Source organism: Mesitornis unicolor, unplaced genomic scaffold (assembly GCF_000695765.1).
Source record: "Mesitornis unicolor isolate BGI_N332 unplaced genomic scaffold, ASM69576v1 scaffold21178, whole genome shotgun sequence".
In the NCBI taxonomy this organism is placed as follows: domain Eukaryota; kingdom Metazoa; phylum Chordata; class Aves; order Mesitornithiformes; family Mesitornithidae; genus Mesitornis; species Mesitornis unicolor.
Genome location: NW_010200120.1, coordinates 16,845 through 37,699, shown reverse-complemented (window position 1 = coordinate 37,699; position 20,855 = coordinate 16,845). Strand labels below are relative to the sequence as shown.

Sequence of the window (20,855 nt, the reverse complement as noted above, 5' to 3'; positions counted from 1 at the left end):
CTCCTAATATTCTGTGATTCTGTGATTAAAACATATTCAGGAAAACATGCTATCAGATCCCAGTGTAATCCAATGCATGCCTGATTTTTGATTCCTTTGAAACAATCCATCTTCATGAGATTTAAGACAAGTAAGTAGTCGCACTGAGAGCAATCAGTTTTTGTAACAAGACTGTAAGACAAGCAGAAAGCTTTTCATAAATCATAATAATGTAAGTAGTGTTTACTTGAATGAAGCTGCAATGTGACAGCAGCAATGAAAAGCTAAAAATTGGGAACTGAGTAAAGAGGATTAAAAGATCAGGAAAACCATCTTTCTCTAGTTTCCTTTGACCCAGGAATTCTGTTCTTCCTGTGTCTACATGACAGCATTTTCACTCTAACAGTGTGATGACTATAACATTATGGTCTGTTGGTTTTTGGGGGGTGGATTATTCCGCACTCCCCCCCCAAATTGAGGCAAAAGCATCAGCCAGATCTCAGGTGCAAAAGCAAAAATACAGTGCAAATTTAAATATATAGATGCAGTCTCTGGCTTTATATTATCAAGTCACAGGCACAGGTACTGTTGCTATGTTCTATCTACCCTTATTTTTCATATCTACACTTATTTTTCATATAAGACAGACATATTCATCATTAGTCTGACCCATATGTTACGTTTCAATCAAACTGAAATAGCTTTTCTTGTGCGTTCAGGTTGCTAGTAATAATTTTAAGACTCAACACCTGAAAGCATGATCCATACTTGCCAGTGTGAATTTTACATGTAAACAGTAATACTTGGAGACATGTGACTTCCTTTGGGCCATCCCCTACTCTCCTGCGTTATGGTGTTCAACAGAAAATCTTCTGAAGTCAATTCTAGATTGCTGCAAGATTTTTCTAATGTTTTTATGAACTTTTCTCCTCTATCAGCACATCGCTATTATAGTTTGTTTTGCAAAAGGCTTTAATCAGATGTGAAAAACAGATGTGAAAAGGTAGTATCACATATACAAATCAGTTTGTAACATATATGTATACATGACCTGTCTTCTCTTCTAATTGCAGGCCATGTCCAGTTGGATAGCAGACCCGCATTAACCACCACAGGTACAATATAGTACATAGTTTTCATAAAGTGGTAGTTAAACTCCACTGGTAGCATTACTGACATAAAAAACACCTGTGTATTTTTAGGTCACGAAAAAGTGTAACTATTGAGTTAGAGACTCTGTTTAAATAAATGCAGCCAGCTAGTTAGTTATATAAAATCGTAATCTCTGAGTATGTCCGTGTAGATACAGCTACACAGAGAACTGTAAAATATGCATGTCTCGACCACCTAAAATTCAGACTGTTGGAGTAAAAACTTTAAGAACAGACTCCAAAAGCTGTAGGTGCGGACAAACGCTAATGAAGTTGTTTAACTGCATGCCTACTTATGTGGTGTGTGAATGAGCTTTTGGTTCACATTAACAGCTAAACTTTAAGGCTGGATGCACAAGTTCATACTGTTTCTTATTAATTAATGATTTAGTGGCTAAACCACTTTTTGATCTCTCTAACAGATGGAAATCAAAACATCACAGAAGTAGATGCTCTTGATACGAGGTAAAGTTCTGATAGCAATGACAGAGAGATGGCACTGAGGTCAGTGCAGGGTTTTCTGATTCTTGTTAAGAATGTGATTATTCAACTCAACTCCACCCCATTACAGAACATGTTTCTAGTTTTAGCTACACCAGATGTAGAACCACCCTTCTTATCATGAAGACATGCAGAAGGGACTCTTAGGAGTGGACTCTTTTTATGTTAGGCAATGTGCAGAGACTGTGGCAAAAATACCATCACAGTCTAAGGAACAATTGGGCAGACTAAGTGGTAAAAAGTATAGCACAGGAATATATTCTTCTAGAAGGAGGGTAAAGGGGCCACGGGATTGTGATTTTGTGAATTGTTCGTATGCCTCACAACATCATCTAGCCCTGGAAAAGGTAAACTACCTCCCTGATGACTTCCTTTGCCTCATCCACTCAGTGAATACAGCAGAGCAGAGGAAGAACTATTTAGGGAACCATCCTTTAATGGTCATTCAAAGGATCTAGGGACTTAACTGTCCAAAATCCCTACTAGCCCAATATCTAGCTGAATCCTAAGGAATATAAATTGCCAAGATCCGGGTAAACTCTGGTTCTATTTCAGGTGAGGTACCATTCATAATTACAGGGCTAATATAATCTTTGCATTTTATCATGTGAAGTACTCAAATTGGAGAGTGTGTGATAAAGCACCTCACTTTTCTTACTGGTTATCCAGCAAACACTGTAGAAACCTCCAGACTTTGAAGAATCATCCAGAATTCCTCTTCCCTGTTTGAATTCTTATGCAGATACTACAAAAAGATGCATTATTAAGGGGCTGCTCATAATAAAGTGGAGAAGCAGAAACAGTTTATGGATAACTTTGGCCATCTTGTAGCAAAACAAGCATTTTGCGGATGAAACTGTGATCTTTAAGTAATGTCTGCAGGCAAATATTCTAAGCAACTTCTACCACCAATTGCACCAAAACTGAACATTCCATAGCAGGAAAAAATAGTAACATGCCAAAAATGACAGCTCTGAGTAGAGCCAGCACAACCTGGACTGTCATTCTGTACATCTACAGCACTGGCCTTGTCCATTGCCAGGGCTGTTCCCAGAAGCATTTTAGATTGTTTTCTGTACTGATACCTGTTTACAAAAGCGGTAAGACTGTCTGCTTTATCTCTCTAAATACAGCCATACCAATACTTGGAAATTACTTTTTGGGCCCAAGTGTACAGTCCATAGTGTGCTTACCACAGACGTCTATGTGGTGTTTTGCTCACGACAATAAAAATGCTGAATATGCTACTCCAAACACACAGGTGCCCCATATGTTTGTTGCCATGATAGTTTAAAGTCCTCTACTTAGAAGCTGAGTTGGTCATTTGTTCTGTCCTTCAGAAAAACACTGTCCTTCAGCTTTAGGATTTTGTTGGCTGGTTGCTACAAACTTACAGTTGCATTGTCATAGCTTTTGTTTTGTTAGGGTAAATAATATAAAGTTGTTCTCCTTTTGCAAGATGCACTATGCATACCACATCATGACCAGTTTATAGTCTATTGCTTATGATACAGCACTTGGTTTAGCTAGACAAACTGGAAGCCAATCTCAGAGAGCTACAGTTCCAAATAAGTACATATGCACTCTCCAGTTAGGTTAAAATAACATTTAGCTAAACAGATAACATAGAGAATTGTAGTCAAGTCTAAGGTGCACTGTTATATGCCTTACTGTGTTATTAATGAGGCAGGCTCCTGACAAGAGAAAATACTAATATTAGCCTACCTGATAGAGCCTAGTACACACCCAATACTTGTTTTTATTGAATTGCTTAACATGCCCAAGTTTTTCCGAAAGACCTAGTGATTTAGACCCTTCCTAATGCACATTTTGAGGTCTTGTGTTGTGAAACTGGATCCTCAAAGTCTCTAGTCAATTAAAAAATCTTAGCTAGCAGGAATACAGGAAGGGAATTCCATTCGCCATTCTCTCATTTATCAAGAATGTTTTCTGTCTCTGGCAACAGACAAACACTTGATCCTGCAGTGCAATACAACATGAACCATCAAAGAAGAGGGATTGCATTAATCTTCAATCATGAGCACTTTTTATGGCATTTAAGGCTCCCAGGCAGACGTGGGACTCTTGCAGACAGAAACAATCTGGAACGCAAGTAAGAAACTTTATTTCTCTACTAAAGCTTAGAAAGCCAAACTTCAGAAATCATGGTGAAATAAGCAGTTGCCTAAATCTTACATGTAAGTATAGAACAAAAGATTTTGCAGTCAAGCACCTATGCAACCTTGGCAAAGCAGGCCATAATAATAAAGCTTCAAGGCACATTCTTTTTAGTCACAGAAACTGCTGGCACAAGTCCTATGATTTCAGTGAGTCCAGACCTCTCCTAGGACAAACTCTTTGGAGTAACTTTAGGTAATACACCTGCACTTGACACCAGTTTGAGTTCAAAATCAACTTTAGTAGGTTTTTTTATAAATAATGCATAAAGATGAATATTCATTCTCTCACAGGGAAAGCAACTGAGTTGGTAGCAACTGACGTATAATTTGAGCAAGATTGTTGCTAATACTGATGTGTTTTAACAATAGTTTGACAGACCTTGGATTTGAAGTAAAACTTTTTGATGATCTGAAAGCAGAAGATGTTCTGCAGAAAGTTTTTGAAGGTAGGAGACCATACATTGGTTATGTCTATTTGTAGCAGAATTTCCAGATACCTTTAATTCCATTCTCTCTGTTCATCTAACTTGAAATAATTTTTGTGCATCAGAAAGTTGTTTAACATTAGAAGGTCTTAAAGGCTAGACTTCAGATTATTTTTTTGCAATGTAAGTGAAGCTTCTGTGGAGAGAACTAATGAAGCTGCTAAGAGCTGAAAGAAAGTACCTGCAGCTGGGAGAAGTTAATAACGTTCTTTTTACTTTTAGTGTCCCTTCCCTTCAACTATGTTGAATCATTGCACCTTCAAATCTGCAGTGTTACACTATCTGAAAATAAGGTTCATTTGAAAAACGACTGAACGGAGATTAAACATTATGATACAAATGTACATTTTTTAAATCTGAAGATCACTGTTTAGTCATTTAAACACCATCTGACTATTTCAGCCTCTAAGGATGACCACAGCAATGCTGACTGTTTTGTTTGTGTGTTCCTGAGTCATGGTGAGAATGATCACGTTTTTGCACATGATGCTCCAATCAAACTTGAGACAATCACAAACATGTTCAGAGGAGACGAGTGCCAGAGTCTGGTAGGAAAACCCAAGATATTTATCATACAGGTAAGATGTCTGTTTCTGAATTCAGTGCGGTTAACACTGACCTGTTTCTTCTTTTAATACAGAAGTCAGTTTTCTTGATACAGTCTTTCCACAAAGGAAAGTTTTTGCATTTTTATGAAAGAAGGCATGGAAAACTGTTTCTAGAAAGGCATTTAAGATGAAGATTCTCCTCTTTTTTGTACCTTTATGTACACAAGTGTACATAAGGATATCCTTAGGATTCTAGCTGTATTTAATAAGAAGCAATTTTATGAAGAGCAACCCAAATTAAGCCCATGTTGGATTGACTGTCAGTGTATATTTAATCCAGAGAAAACAGTATCCTTTTTCTTTAGAAAGCTGTGTACAGCCTCAGCTCAGTTCTTACTGTTCACACTTCACAGCCCTTGGCTAGGCTGTAGAAGGCTATCAAACCTTCTTACCTTTACAAGGCCCCTTACTTGATCCTTACAGAAGTTGTTTTCATTTGGTTTGTTTTGGTGGTGATCTTTTTTTTGTTTGTTTTTCTTTTATTGTTTGATTTCTTTTCTGTCCATGACCAATACTTTGCATCTCTGTAGGATTTAAAGAATCAATTTAAGGCTTTATTGTCTCAGAAATACTGGTTGTGCTAAGTGGTCATATAAAGCCCATATGTAACCTCCTGTTTCACTCCTTGGTTCACAGGATAATGCAAGTTGAAAGGAACCTCAGGTCGTCTCTGGTCCAGCCTCCTGTTCAAAGCAGAGTCAGTTACAGTGTCCAACCAGTTTACACAGGGCTTTATCCCATGTTTATACAGATTATAACTAGCAAACTCACATGACAACCTGGCCTTCAGCAGATTGTAATTGTAGTAGTTTATAGAGTAATTCTAGGAATTACTTTTTTTTTTTTCTTTCAAATGAAAGCTTCCTGAGGCACAAGGCCACTGGAAGAATCAGCACATTGTTAATTCATCTTTCATTAGGACTCACTCAGCTTTGATTTTTTTTTTTAACCAGGTGCCAAAGGTGGAAAAATATTTACATATTTCAATTTTAAGTTTATTTATAAGTAATACTTGGAAACATTTATAATATATACCCACCAAAAAGCAAATTAATCTAGTTCAGTTCATCAACGGAGTTCTTTTACAGCACAACTGGCATAGCATTTACCTTTGGAAATCTGAGGAAACAGCAGGGATGGAATTTCATCACTGTAAATCAAAGAGCATTTTAATGTTTACATTCTCATGCTAGTTCTTAAGTAATGCTCCTTATCTACTTTGTATCTTTCGAGCATGTTCTTACCTTCTTATCCTCCATGTACAGTTTTTCTGCAACATTGACATTACTGGGCTCACTTACGGCTTCTCACAAAACAACCCTCCCTCAACTAACACATTTGAGACCGAGCTAAGAGCAGAAGTGTAACAGCATATAATGATGGCTGCACTTCAGAGCATTTATCCAGTGCTGCCTTGCTAGCAGGTCCTATGGAAGTGGTTCTTCCTCTCTACTCAGAACTAGTGAGGCTGCATCACAAGTACTGTGTCAAATGGTCCACCAATACTTTAACTGATAGAGAAGTAAATGGGTCTTCATGAATGCAGAACTCATGGTAATGTGGAACACCTAACTGAACAGAAGTCCCCTCTGATCAGTGTCAGAAGTATCATACTAACATGGGTGAGCTTGGCAGAGGTGAAAGCATAACAATACTTTTCACCAACAGGCATGTCGAGGTGATAAACATGATGATCCGGTTATTGCTCAGGATTCAATTGACAGCAATGAATCCGTTGTCAATGAGACTGAAATGGATGCAGCTGGTGTCTACACCCTGCCTGCTGGTGCAGACTTTATCATGTGCTACTCTGTGGCTCAAGGTAAGTCCTAGTATTTTACATCTGATGGCCGATACCTCACTCTAACAAGCTTGAACACTTCTTCATTTTTCAGCCAAAATAATGAGTGCAGTTCCAGATCATCTGTTTTGCATGTCTGATAAGTGACAGCTCATCTGGGAAAGAGCCTCACATGTCAAGGCAAAAGTGAAAATAAACTACCATCAAGGTTGCAGTTAATTTGCCAAGCTGAAACATTCTCCTCAGCCTTGCTGCTGAGCTGTCTGCTGACAGCAAGCATTCTCCTCTTTTCCAGGACTGTAGGATTCCCGTGCCTTATAAATTTCCCTGCACTACATGGCTGTCCTCTCTGGTCATCCATCTATCTTGTCCTCAGTCCCATCTGCTCTCTTGTAATGTGCAGACACAATCCTGTAAGCTACCAGTCCCTGAACCATGCTTCTCTTGGCTGAGCACTGTAAGTGATCTCAAAGCCATTTCCCATCTACATTTCCAGGGAAATTACATTACTGGCAAAGTAAGATTTACACCTATTAGTAATCCCTTATGGATGCAGCTAGTGAGCAGTAACTCCTATGACTGTTTTTCAGGTGGCATCACTTCTTACACTTGGATGTAATGTTATGTTCATTTTCTACAATAGGTTACTTTTCTCATCGTGAAATTGTAAATGGCTCCTGGTACATTCAAGATTTGTGTGAGGCACTTCGGAAGCACGGCTCTTCCTTGGAGTTCACAGAACTTCTTACTGTTGTTAACAGGAAAGTATCTCATCGCAAAGTAGATCTATGCAGAGATATTAATGCTATAGGGAAAAAACAGATTCCTTGCTTTGCCTCAATGTTAACTAAAAAATTGTATTTTCATCCAAAATCAAAGTAGATTGTTATTTTACAATGACAACCATTAACTAATACCACAGAAGTGAGGAACAGTGTCTTAGTTCAGGAGGCTAATATTCTACAAGATTTTTTGCAAAAACACTGGGATCAAACATTATGATTTGTATATGTAATAGTTTCTAAAAATCTTAAAGTGATTTTAAAGCTATTATTACAGCTCTGTTCATCTCAGGGAATTTGGGAAGTTTATTAATACAAAACTATTAGGAGGTGCTCAGATCTTACTAAAATTGGTACTTGAGTTTACCTTTTTTCTTAGAAGTTTTTTGCTTGATTGCTAACCATGGCGCAATTTACTATTTCAAATGCTGCATTAGATTAGCTTTTCTTGCTCCAAAAGCACAGTTTACAGGGAATATGTTTGTAGGGCATCTTTTTAAATCTATGGACAACAGTGTCCCCCCTCCATTTTTTGTGGATTTATTGAGCTTTTTAGACTTTTTAAAATTTTCTCCCAACACTAAAAAGGAACTTAATTCGCTGAGTACAATTGTAGCATTAATATAAATAAAGGTCTTCATTTTCCTTGCACATTATTTATGTTTGGGGCACAATTAAAGCTTGCTGGTGCTTTACATCCTCCGGAGAAAAGCAAGTAGTGAAATGAGCCCGTGTACAGCTTGCTCAGCATGACTTTGGGTAAGCTTGCTTTGTACACATCTCCAAAGCTAAAGCAAATCATTTCAAGGTTCCAGGGTGACGTAAAACTGCTGCACATCTCCAGTCAGCTCTGCGAAATACAACATATGCAAACCTTCATACTTCAGGCCTTGGTGTTGGATCAGCCTCTTCCCGCCTTGGCCCCAGAGGAGATAAGCCATACTCTTGTCACTGTGTTCGTAAAGTGACAGTGCATTTGTCACCGTAGGATGTTTCACCATAGGATTCTTACTACTGCAGCGTCATTCATTTCAATGATGCCAACTAGAAGTGAATATTTTTTCAATTACTTTTTACATTATCGGTAACTGATTAATATGCTTAACTCTGGGGGACAGTGGAGAACTCAAGCTGAGAAAAGTGTCTTAATCCATTTTCCTGGATGTAAAATAATGGATTTACTGGTGCTGCTTTAGTTAAATCTTTCCATATACTATGTTCTGTGTCACACATGTTAAATGGCTGGTTTTAAGCTTTGTATAAATCATGTATGTTTTAATATTTTGATAAATTCTTTCAATAAAATGCAACAGTGAAACATAAATTATTTTATAGTAAATTAGTTTGATGTATCTTACTTTTCCAGCAATATTTACTAAAAAAGCTTATTTGTGTTGCAAGTCTGACCTCCACTAATGGTGTTACACCAACAGAGTCAATGCACAGAACTAGGGAAAAGGAAACGGTAATTTCAGGAAAAAAATCCTTAATAGTAAATGCAGAAGTTCATTATTCAATGAGCTATTACTGTGCTATATTAAGGGGTACTAAAATCACAGCCCTTGTTCTATAAAACATCCCTGTCATTTTACCAGCAGGCAGAATGCCTAATGAGATTTTACTAATGAGATTTAACAAATATCTTGAAAAGCTCTGCATCAGCAGCTTCTTTATAGGATTAAAAAAAAAACCAAACAAACTCAAACCTTCACGTGACCAAATAATTTTTATAGATATTTATTGTAACTTTTAAAACTATAGTGGTCAAAAATATCCAGTTTCTATAGAGTAACTAAATGTTCATAACAGCTTTGAAAGGACAATTCTAATATATACAAAACCAAAGTCAGTCCTTGTCATTGATTTCCTGGATTGGAAGTCTCAGGTGCAGAGGTTGACGCAGACGTCTCAGGGATTCTTCTGCCTGCCAGTGCAAGAAAGAGCGAGAGTTCATCCTTCTGCAGCCCTCCACTTTCTCCTTTTTCACACATCCACTATCTTTCCTTTCTCAGAAGGCATTGGTCTTATGCAAGAAACCAAACTAATCGAATGGAGGACGCTGAACATTTACAAACGTGCTTGGATCATTCATTCAGTCTCCAGAGAGAAGCGTGTGCCCAGCCCACTCACCCATTCACCTACACCCCAAAGTAGTATTTTCCTGAAATTACTAAATTCATACTCATAGGCTACTGAAAAAGCATCAAACTCAAGGCTTATGCCAAATGTAGTTCATGAAATGATATCCTAAACAATGTCTCTTGAACTACAATTAGGAGTAGTTTCAATTTTCTTTGATAAGACATTGAACACAGGGCTGGGGAGATGGAATGGGGAAGTGAGAATTGAGGAGTGGGATCTGGTACATTTTTACATGAAGACTGTGAAGTTTCTCCCAGGCATACACATCACAGAATATGGGTGACTAGATGGAAATCTAAGCCTTTCACCTGAGGAACCCGATTGTTGTCAAAGGCTGCACTCTGCCAGACAGTCTTCTTCCAAGGAAGAGAAAAGACTGTGGTATTACAGCAGTGCAAACAAATTGCCTCCAAAAGCAACACAGGTATTCTAATAAAGTGGCTGAAAATGCAATTTATTTGAGTATGCAAAAAATGGATGTGTAGGGCTGATAAACTGACTTGTTTGAAATTAAATTCATAAAAGGCTTCCTTTCTGATGACTTACTGAAGCAGTTTGCACAATACATCAATGGCAAACGTATGATTATTTAAACAGCTCAAAATGGCTGACAAGCAATACACTGTTTTGAATGTAAGTAACAGATCCTGAGGTTGATTTTCTGTTAGCTGAATTTACTGAAAAAGTCTTAACCCAGAGGCTACCTCATTATTTAAGGACTGTTTTTAATACCTCTGCTAGGTCTTCTTTGAGTTTGTTATATCGTTCCACATTAAAATACTGGGTTTTGGATTTCCGATAGAAGTAGTGGAGGAACTGCCTGTCTTTAGCATCAGGGTAAATGTAGTCCTGGTGAAGAAAGCAAGGTGCATATTTGAGGTTAGTAAGAAAAATGGGTAGAGGTCATAATACCATCTCCACAAATGAGTTTTCAATAGACATTTGTTCTGTTTCAGGAAGATTTATGTAGTTCAACACACACACGTGCAGTAAGAGGCTACATATAGTTATGCCCTTGTAGGTCATAAGGGCCTTTTAGACACATGGTAGGAATCATTACTATCGCATCTAAAAGAATTTTCAATAATAAAAAAGACATAGTGTGATCTTCATGACTAGAGCTGCCTGAGTCAATGGACACTGCTTCCAAGGAGCCAGAGAAATTTCAGCTACTATTTCTCAAAAGACTTACTTGAAACAAATGTCTCCAGCAACGGCACCACCAGCCGTTCAAAAAAAACAAACCACAAAAAACCAAGCAGTAACTCTTTATCTACTCATTTACAAAAAGTAGGGATGCCTTAGCCCTTCTTAAAAATCAGTGAGAAAGTAAAACTGACATTCAGAAATAGCTGCTCAAAACCAGACATATCTCCCCTTTGGCACCAGATGTCTCATGAGGTCTATAGATGCAATGTTATAATGGAAGGAAGCGTTGCTTACTCTTCCACATACCTCCATAACAAAAAAGTTTTGCATCACAGGAAGGTCGACATCAGGATGTCCACTTTGGGAGGAAAGTACAGAGCTACAACAGGACAAATAAACATTCCCTGAAGTCTTACAGGATTTCAGTACGAGTCAGTTAAGGTCTGGGATTTTTGTTACTTGGCAAGCCTTTTTCTTCTTAACAGTGCCTGTTTCCTGCCGCATTTCAGCTGGCCTGGATTTACCTCCATTCATTCAAAGCCAAAGAAAAGCAGTCAGATTATGAAGAACAAAGCAATAACATTTTTTTCAGGCACTAAATTAGGTAATTTCAATAATGCAACTGCCCAATTTCCAAAAAGTTTGGCACCCTGCACTGTTTATACGTAAATTCCAGCAAATAAAAGCTATTGTTCAGTGATTTGCTTCCTGACCTGCTGGAAGGTGGCATTCAAAAACTGGCACAGCACTACTGGTTGCTCTCCTTTTGCAGCAATGGGCAAGGTGCTGTTTACTATTCAGTATGATCTACAGAAATTCAAAATAAAAGGAGAGACTTCTTTCATCACTTCTCATTCCCTAGGCTTTGAAATCTTACAGAAAGTAGCTATGCTCAGCAGCTGGTCTGCAGTTCACGTGTAACAGTAACTGGCTTGACTTCACATAATGTAATCTTCCTATCAAGCCCCATTAGGGATCAAAGAAGTACCTGTCTGATGGCAAGGCTACTTAATGAACTGTCTTTTCACCAGAGCACAAACATTGTGATTTTCAGAGTCAGTTTTTCTCCTTCACAATACTCCAGACATCTACAAAATGAGGACTTACTTGTTTAGTAAGAACAAAGTAGGCATAGAAAGCCATGGCACTCCCGTAAGTGATGAAGTATGTGACGGGCTCCATGATGTCCCACGAATAGACCCACCAAGTGAGCCATGCCAGCGCTCCTCCTTGTGTTGACATCAGAGCTAAGCCAACCCATAAAAGCCTGGAGGTCTTTGCATCTGCACTGTCCATAAGTCTGGCTTTCATCTAGGGAAAAGAAATCCAGAAACCTGTTCAAACAAACATGAGTGCAACTGAGAAGCAGCTCCTCAAGTATGTTTTCTCCTGCTGGGCTAGATCCATTTTCGGGATCTTTTACTGACTCCTCCTACTGATTTACCCTGTGGAGAAAGAAAAGGATTGAAAACCAAGGGCAACCAGATCTGGCTGTTGTGCCCCAAGAAATCCTGCTTTTAATATCCTCTTCCCACTACTAGGGATTTAAGTCTACTGGATTTCCATTTATCATTCAAGGCATCTCTGGTTAATACTGAGGTTGGTCCTCACAAAACAGGTCTGAAACCAAGGAAAACTTTGTTCACTTTGGCAGGCTCTTTCTGGCTTCCTCCCCTCATGCTGAGTTATCTTAGCTTGCCTCAGAGCAACATTTATACCTTCCCTTCTTGGATTATGGCAACCAGTAGTCAAAACAATTTGCACTGCTGCCTTGGGAAAGCCAAGCCTGAGCCACAGATTATTTCTACCTCACTATTGAGTTTTCCGTAGTGGGAATTCAAAACTCATACAGCAGCAGGTGACTAAGTGGACTTTCAGTCTCAATACCAGCCATGCTGAAGCTTGCTCATGACAGCTTTCTCCAGGTGTTGTAGTTTCCACCCAGGCCATGTGCATAACAGGAGTGAAAAGAACCAAATTTAAAATAATTTGAATGATATTTGAATTGACCCTTGTTTACATAACAAGCAAAACAGACACAACCTAGCCATTCATGCAGATTTTTTCCTATCACAGGACTTACTTTTATTGAAAGGAAAGTCTTTTGCCTTTTTTAAAAAAAAGGGGGGAAAAAGTAACTCTTCCTTCCAACCTGTTCAAGAGGCAGCAGCTCTTCTTTCAAACGGTCCAATTTCTGTAGCAATTCTCTTTCTTTCCTGATCTGGTGATCTTCTAAATGTAGAGCCACAAACAGTCTGTGAACCAAGGATTTGACATCTTCCATTTCAGTAGCATGCTCACTACTTGGCTTATCTGAAAAGAAAATGTTTGTCATAGAAGACATTTCAAGAATCCTCCCTTCTTCATTATCTCTTCACCTCCAACCCCAAAAAGCAGGACTATCCAATTGTAAAAAAAACAGAAATTCCTTTCTGCAGACAGGTTCTAGTTTTCTGAGACTTCCCATGCCTTTCACTGGATGTAGTGAAATAATCAGAGTTATTAAGCATTGCTCTTACCTTTTACAGGAGGTGATGCTCTGTATTCTGTGTTGTTGATAACAAGTTTAAAGTCATTCATCAATAAGACCTCCATCAAGGTTGCATTAGAGACCTTGCTACCATCTGCAGAAGAAAGATTTAAGTTCTAAATCATTTATCATAAGGAATCTTAAACATTAGCTGATACCTCTTTGGAAAAGTGCTAGAGTTCTTTATTAATAATGTTTGGAAGGGAACTGTACTTTTAGTAAATCTGGTAACTGATACTGAAGGAGGAATACATCAGTGCAGAGCGTGTACCTGAATGCTTCCTCTAGCAGTAGATTCCACGAAAAGCTGGAAAATAAGTTGACTCTTTAAGACTCCTCTTTGAGTTTTAGAAAGCAGGTATTCTTTATTATGCATGGGGAGTCCCCAGGATCATTCCTTGGGAGGACTCCGATTTCCCGTTACAAAGTGATTGTTTATATGCTACCTATTCAGACATATTCATGAGATATCTGAGAACTCATTAATACAAAGCGGGGATTCCTCCAAAAATCATTAGCATAAAACCCCTCCTATCTGGGCATGTGCCCTATGACCCTTTGGTGGTCTTCGAGGGGTCGTGGGAAGGAAGGCCTATAGTCTTCATCACTGTAAACTTTTCACCTTTCTCGCAGAAGCAGATATATTTTGTAACTTATTCTGCTGATTGGGCATTATTAGCGCTATTTCTCTAAACATCTTTGGCTATACAAACACAGGATACCTGGACATTCCTAGATAGGATTAGTAGGACAGACAAAGGAGTTTCTGTTCAATGGGGGGGATACCATTTATCTTCACAAAATGTGCTCTGCCTTTCTGCTTATCTATGGGATTGCTGAGTCTGCAACTGAGTTTCACAAAGGTCCTACAAGCAGCAATTTTAACCCCTTTCTCACAGCGTCATTCAGGCTTGTCACTACTGTGACCAAACTTGCATTTTCTTGTATTATGATTATGTCTAAAATTGACACATTGGGAAGGGGAGGGCAGAAGAAAAAGAAGTCTTGCATAAAACAGCAACAAATTGCAACACAAAGACCTGCATTTTTGTTTCTCCATCTTCACACAATTTTGCATCTTCACTAGGACAAAGTGTTTTGGGAAATTAAAAGACCTTCAAATCACAGAACCACAGAACATTAGGAATTGGAAGGGACCTCAAAAGATCATCCAGTCCAATCCCCCTGCCGGAGCAGGAACACCCAAATGAGGTTGCACAGGAAGGCATCCAGGCGGGTTTTGAATGTCTCCAGAGAAGGAGACCCCACAACCTCTCTGGGCAGCCTGTTCCAGTGCTCTGTCACCCTCACTGAGAAGAAGTTTCTTCTCAAATTTAAGTGGAACCTCCTGTGTTCCAGCTTGTGTCCGTTACCCCTTGTCTTAACATTGTTTGTCACCGAGAAGAGCCTGGCTCCATCCTCATGACACCCACCCTTTAAATATTTATAAACATTAATGAGGTCTCCCCTCAGTCTCCTCTTCTGCAAACTAAAGAGACCCAGCTCCCTCAGCCTTTCCACATAAGGGAGATGCTCCACTCCCTTAATCATCTTTGTAGATGATTGATGTCAAAGACCTCATCTTCAGTTATAGCTCTTTCTTAAACAAGATCTTCTGGTCAAAAGGAGCAATTCTTGTCAGTAGTGGTGTTCACATTTTTATGAATAGTACTTGAAATCACTCTGTTTCAATATCAGTTGTGACTGGAGTTAAGAAGCTGATAGCTAGACTGTCCAGTACAAGGCAGACCAGGAGCCACCATTAGACTAAAAAGCTCTAGAGAACTCTTTTCTACTTTTATTTTTTATGCAAAAATTTACATGAATGCTATCCCATTAGCAACACAGAGTACATGCTGAGAAAAAACATATCACATCTATTTTCAATGACTTAAACTCAGGGATAAGGGAGCAACTCTGACATGCAATCAGGAAAGCTGGTTGTTGAAAATTTTACCCTACTTTTATATTTGTTCCTTCTTTTCATTCTCTCTTTGCCAAAGGTCCTTTCACCCAAAATGCAGTATCTGTGCCTGCCTAGGGCTTAGAAAAGATTTGCCACTGGTAGGTGGAGCACAACTTCAATATATGAAGAGACTCTCATCCAACAGCATGGACACACTGCAGCCCTTCCCAGGGCATTCTCAACACAGCAGATCTTGCAAGATGAGTACGCTGGCAACATTTCTGGTTTCTTGAACAACAGGAAAAATAGCTGCATCCAAATGAGAAATGGAACCCTTCCTATTTTACATTCAATGCAAAAGGGCAGATGTTATCTAAAACCTTTGCTGAAATTTAAAAGTTCTGTTTTGTCCCATCTCTGCTTTTTGTTTCAGTGTTTGAAGTGGCACAAAGTTTGTAAATAATCTTTTCTTTAGTATATTACTACTCTTCCTGCCTGCTGGCTTTCATATCTCCTTGGTTCAGCATCCACCGCGCCTCGCTGCAGCTACGAGGCGAAGGAACACATCACATCCCACAGGGTGATGAAACACCGGAAAGGAGCTCCCAGAGTCATTAGCAGCAACACGTAATGGTGGATCCCCAGAGCTCTCACTGGTCCAAGTCCAGCAGATCCCAGACCCACCCAGTAATACCAGCCCCCTCAGGGGGTTCAGATGGCCCAAGAACCCCCTGAGCTGCACACCACTGCTGCTGGACGCATTGCTGTGGCATGGAGAGTTCAAAAGGCACAGAGCAGCTGCTCCATGGTAGCTGTTTGATGCGGCCTTCATTTCCTATACATAAAAAGGGTGTCTGCCCTGTTCCAGCCAAGGGGTGGGCTGTGACTGAAAATAGCAGCTTTATTCCCAAGATGAATAATGATCATGATAATGCTATAAAATACAAAGAGTTTTGTATGTAAATATTTGTCACAGTGCTACTGCCCCAACTCCTCCATCTGTCTCCATGTGCTCCCTACAGAAAGGCACTGCAGAGAAGCCCACAACTGCAATTATTTAGTCACTGGAACTCTGGCCTCAGGCCCCATCTGCTGAGGCTGAGACTGCTGAACTCCATGAGCTAACGCCCCAGCTGGCTACCTGACCTGCTTGGTGTGGGTCATGAAGCAAACCAGGAAGGCTATCACTTTCAATCCAAAAGCTGAAATTTTAATGTGCCCATCCACTCATTTACTTTTTCCTTTATAGTATAATAGTCATCAAAGCTTATTTGCATGTAAATTATTAAGGTGACATTTAAGCAAAAAAAGCTCTTCAAAAGAAGTGTCAGACAGGCTCTTTGTTCTGGATGTGATACAACACCAATTTATTAACCTGTCCAACCTTTCATTAACTGAAAAGCAGAAAAGTTTGGATGAAAGGGGGGAGTGTTTTCTTTTAGAAAATTTCCCACAGGCTTTCAGTAAAAGGCTACTTTCCTTCCTATACCTAAGCACAGGTACTCAAATGTGGACAAAGGGTCATTTCTTGTCTACAAAAGTTTTGCACGGTCAAAATTGAATCTACAGAAAATGAAAGTGAGTCATCATACACAGCACTAATGCTTTCAATTAAAATTTGGTTTCATTTAACTAAATGACACAGAAGTGTCTGCACTAAATCAAGGCTTCGTCATTTTTCTTTAATAATAAATGTTTAAATTCAACTCTCAGTACTTGAACAACAGCTTCTCTTTATAGTATCGGTTTCCTAATAAATTAAACATCTAAGTTGTTCTCTAACATTACAGTTGCTGAGCACTTGAAGAAGTCCAGAGCAGGGGACTGTTTAACAGTCACTGTTTTATTCGAAGTGAACGTTGTTTCTATTCCAAAGTCTGAGCTGGGTGGGCAGGATGTTAAACAGATGAGACAAGGTGAAAACGGCCCAAATTCCTTTCCACTTTGGAGCCATGCCAGAAATGCCAGACTTCTGGGTTTCTTACAGAAATTATCCTATGCTTCACAAGTGACTGATGTTTGCACTGAAGCAGAATGAGTAGTTGGCTTTTGCTGACATAGCACAGAAGATGGGATTCAGCAGTAAATCACAAATACCTCTGTCATGGATGTCTCTGCACAGATAGCAGTACTCAGGTTAACCGTTTGTTGGCACATGTTCTTGGTTAGCACTACCTCACCCCAGTAAGAATACCCTTTTTAGTGAAAACTTCCATGTTAGGGGCAAGGTGAGCTGCTGACAATGATTATTTGTCGTGGTGGCTTCTGAAGATACGAGTGTCAGTAGTTTCCCCTAGTTCTGTGGCTTCCGGGTCTTCTAGGAGCATTATCTGTTCAGTTCCTTTAAAAGTCGCTGCAATCCTCTGCAATATCAACCAGGAAGAAAGGGCACATTATGAATGCACCCAGCTATAAAACTTTGGAACAACTTTCCTTGATCTCACCCTTTCTTATGTTTATATGTTACCTGACAGAAAAGAAATCTTTCTATAGGGATGTATCTATTATTTCCCCTCCCCCCTTTCTTTCTTTCCTTTTAGGGGGATAAGAGAGGAAGAAAAGAAATAGACACTTCTAGTTGGCCAAATTCAAGTACCTGTTCTACCAGATTCAAATAAGAAAGCAACATCTTATTTGTACTTTTGAGATCAAGTCCTTCTCTATCACCACAACAGGAGCCACAAGACTTTTCAGAATTGCTGTGGAAAAACTACAAAAGGCTGCCAAAAGACAAAGAAAGTTGCTTTGGAAATAAAATGGATAACCACTTTAACTAACTGGAGCTTATCTTTAATCAACAGGCAGATCAAAGAGAAAACATGCATGAAAACAGTAAGCAGAGCTTGAGGAAATTACCCAAAGACTTGGGACAATGAGATAAAATCTGAAATGCCAATAAAACGCAGAGGCATTCAAGAACTACCCCAACAGCAACAATGTTAAACTTGATGGAGGACTGAACTTGTGCTTCAGGAGAGAAGTACAGTCCATTTGAAGAGGAATGTGCTGGTTTTGAGGAACAGAAATGTAAGATACCTGTTGAAAATACTTCTGCCCTCTCAATTCCTTTATCTTCTCTCTGCACATCCTGCAGAAATGCCCCTACGGTGGTCACCATCGGCTTAACAGTGAACCGGCAGCGTTCGCTTCTTGTGGGCAGCATAAGAGTTATCACCGGAAGGCCATGTCTGTAATTAATAGTTACTTCGGGATGGGGGGGAGGAGAGAAAACTGAGTGTAAGTTGCAGTTTATTTTAAAAGCTATTTTTAAAACACAAGATGAATAAAGAAAACCACACAAAACATTCTCAATTTCTTTAATGAACACAGTACTTCTGTTTAAAGAAGATATACATATATATATATATATATATACACACACACACACACACATATGTATATAAACATGCAACTAACATCATCACATTCGACCCCCACAAAGTAGGCGCAAAGCTTGGTGACACTGACAGGAAGGGGAAAGCTGAGCCGGGAAAGCTTACCGTCCGGTGGCACCAGCGTGCTGTGAGGTGCTGCTCCCTCCTGGCCCCTCCAAGCTCCGGGGTGCCTCCACAGCCGCACCTGCAGCACGGACACAGGGAGTTGCCTTTAGAAAGGTCAGGGTGCAAGATTTATCCGGTCAAAGGCAGTACCCAGCCTGCCACGGTGATCTGCTTCTGTGTGATCCGACAGGTGAGGTGTCTGTCTGAAGAAACACCCCTCGCTTAGCAATCTCCGTGTAAAAGACGGAACCGTCCTTATAGGAAGCACAAACATTGCAAAAGTATGGAAGTATTCCCCATAGTTAAACTTTTTTGTCTAGTGTGGTTTAAATAACTCAAGGAAAAAGGGGAAGGGGAAGGGGAAGGAAAGAAAGGGGGGGGAAAAAGCTGCAGTGTTTCTGAAGTGCTTCAAGCAACTCTCACAATAAGCCCTCTCCTCTCCTCAGAAAAGAAACCACTTGAAAATTCTCTGCATCGGGTGCCTGAAGGCAGAAGTGTTCTGCAGCAGTCCAGAGTCCGCAGTCTAACTTAAAACACTGTGCATGGTTTCAGTGAAGTCTTTTACTGCTGACTCATAAACCAAATCACACACAGAATCACAGAATCACAGAATGTTAGGGATTGGAAGGGACCTCAAAAGATCATCCAGTCCAATCCCCCTGCCGGAGCAGAAACACCTAGATGAGGTTACACAGGAAGGCGTCCAGGCAGGTTTTGAATGTCTCCAGAGAAGGAGACTCCACAACCTCTCTGGGCAGCCTGTTCCAGTGCTCTGTCACCCTCCCTGAGAAGAAGTTTCTTCTCAAATTTAAGTGGAACCTCCTGTGTTCCAGCTTGTGTCCGTTACCCCTTGTCTTATCATTGTTTGTCACCGAGAAGAGCCTGGCTCCATCCTCGTGACACTCACCCTTTATATATTTATAAACATTAATGAGGTCTCCCCTCAGTCTCCTCTTCTGCAAACTAAAGAGACCCAGCACTCTTGTGGCACTCTTAATAATCTCAAACAAGATATAAGTGACTGAGGTCACTCCCCTTTGCTTCATAATTATATACCATATACCAAAAGTTAACTGTTGACATTCATGGTGTTAAAAGACAATAACAACCATGCAGTTTGCCAAAGTATGGAAGATTTTTTTTTAATATGAATGGCTGTTTCAACTCCAGATGAGTTACTGCTGCACCTACCACCAACAACAACTTCTGGTACTACAACTGAAGGAGATGCACCCAGACGCAGTAAGTATCCCCTATGCCCTGGGACAGGGATGACAGCAGGTTTTTGAACCTGCATGGCTGCAGTCCCAAGCCCGTCCCTTCCAGAGACATTGGCAAGAATCAGCAAAACACTTCAACATGGCCACGTGAAGACAGAGAAGGCAAAGTGCTCTGATTAGACCCATCTACTTACAGCAGTCCAGCCATGCTGTGGAGGATGGAACTATTCCAACGCAAAAGCACCCTGCTTCTACAGCAGAGCTCCCCCTGCACAAGGAGGGGAACAATTTCATCGCAGAGACTCCCCCAAAGCAGGCATTACTGCTATAAACTAGGTATAACAGGCATAAGTAAGAAAGAAAATCACATCCCTAAGCTGGTTACAAAAATTGTGCCTGGGCTGAACCAGTGCATGGAGTTTGAATTATGATAGCTGCGGGAAGCAGAAAACAATGCAGGGAGAGATGATAGGGAATGATTCTCCCTCTGGTGACCTTTATAGTTCATCTTTCTGAAGGCCACAACATTTCAAAGTTGACAAGCTAATCTCCTTCAACAAGGCAGGAAAGGAAAGCTACAAATGCAAGAGGCCTCTGCCCTTTCAGTAGGCAAAGCACTGCTCACCAGTTCATGCGATTTATTTGTTTTTAAAGGACTGCAAGCTTGACTGTCTGGATAGGAGTATCCTATTACATTAAATAAAGAATTCACCTGCAAAAAATAAATCTGTGCGTTTCAAAGATGCTGACCTTGCTTTCCCTAGCTTTCTAGCTGGAACAAACACTTTACAGGATTTAGGGAAAATAAAATTAATCACATTAAGAATTTCCAACACGAAGAAATTTGGGCATTGTAAAAACAAAAAGCAAAATAAAACAAAACAAAACAAAAAAACAAACCACACAAAACAGCAGACACCA

At 39.8% G+C, this 20,855-nt stretch overlaps 2 protein-coding genes across 2 annotated transcripts; one reads left to right on the top strand and one right to left on the bottom strand.

The window, feature by feature from the left end:
• Positions 1-1,054: 1,054 nt before the first annotated feature.
• Positions 1,055-7,587, top strand: CASP6 (caspase 6, apoptosis-related cysteine peptidase). Its single transcript, XM_010189648.1, has 7 exons — positions 1,055-1,094; positions 1,553-1,595; positions 3,598-3,744; positions 4,181-4,257; positions 4,699-4,874; positions 6,573-6,726; positions 7,349-7,587. Exons 3-7 carry the CDS (start codon positions 3,629-3,631, stop codon positions 7,585-7,587), a joined length of 762 nt encoding a protein of 253 aa, XP_010187950.1. The 5' UTR covers positions 1,055-1,094; positions 1,553-1,595; positions 3,598-3,628.
• Positions 7,588-9,212: 1,625 nt separating this feature from the next.
• Positions 9,213-18,818, bottom strand: CCDC109B (coiled-coil domain containing 109B; the record flags this gene model as incomplete). Its single annotated transcript, XM_010189649.1, has 7 exons — positions 9,213-9,411; positions 10,362-10,478; positions 11,886-12,089; positions 12,931-13,091; positions 13,298-13,402; positions 18,251-18,418; positions 18,715-18,818. Coding segments are annotated over 7 exons (937 nt in total), but the record flags the coding sequence as incomplete, so codon positions are not given.
• Between the last annotated feature and the right edge of the window lie 2,037 nt (positions 18,819-20,855).

Excerpts from the sequence above, each read along its gene's own strand:
- CASP6 (XM_010189648.1), top strand. The coding sequence starts at position 3,629 with ATGAACCATCAAAGAAGAGGGATTGCATTAATCTTCAATCATGAGCAC. Across the intron at positions 4,875-6,572 it reads CCAAGATATTTATCATACAG|GCATGTCGAGGTGATAAACA; the intron begins GTAAGATGTCTG and ends TTTCACCAACAG. Across the intron at positions 6,727-7,348 it reads GTGCTACTCTGTGGCTCAAG|GTTACTTTTCTCATCGTGAA; the intron begins GTAAGTCCTAGT and ends TTTCTACAATAG.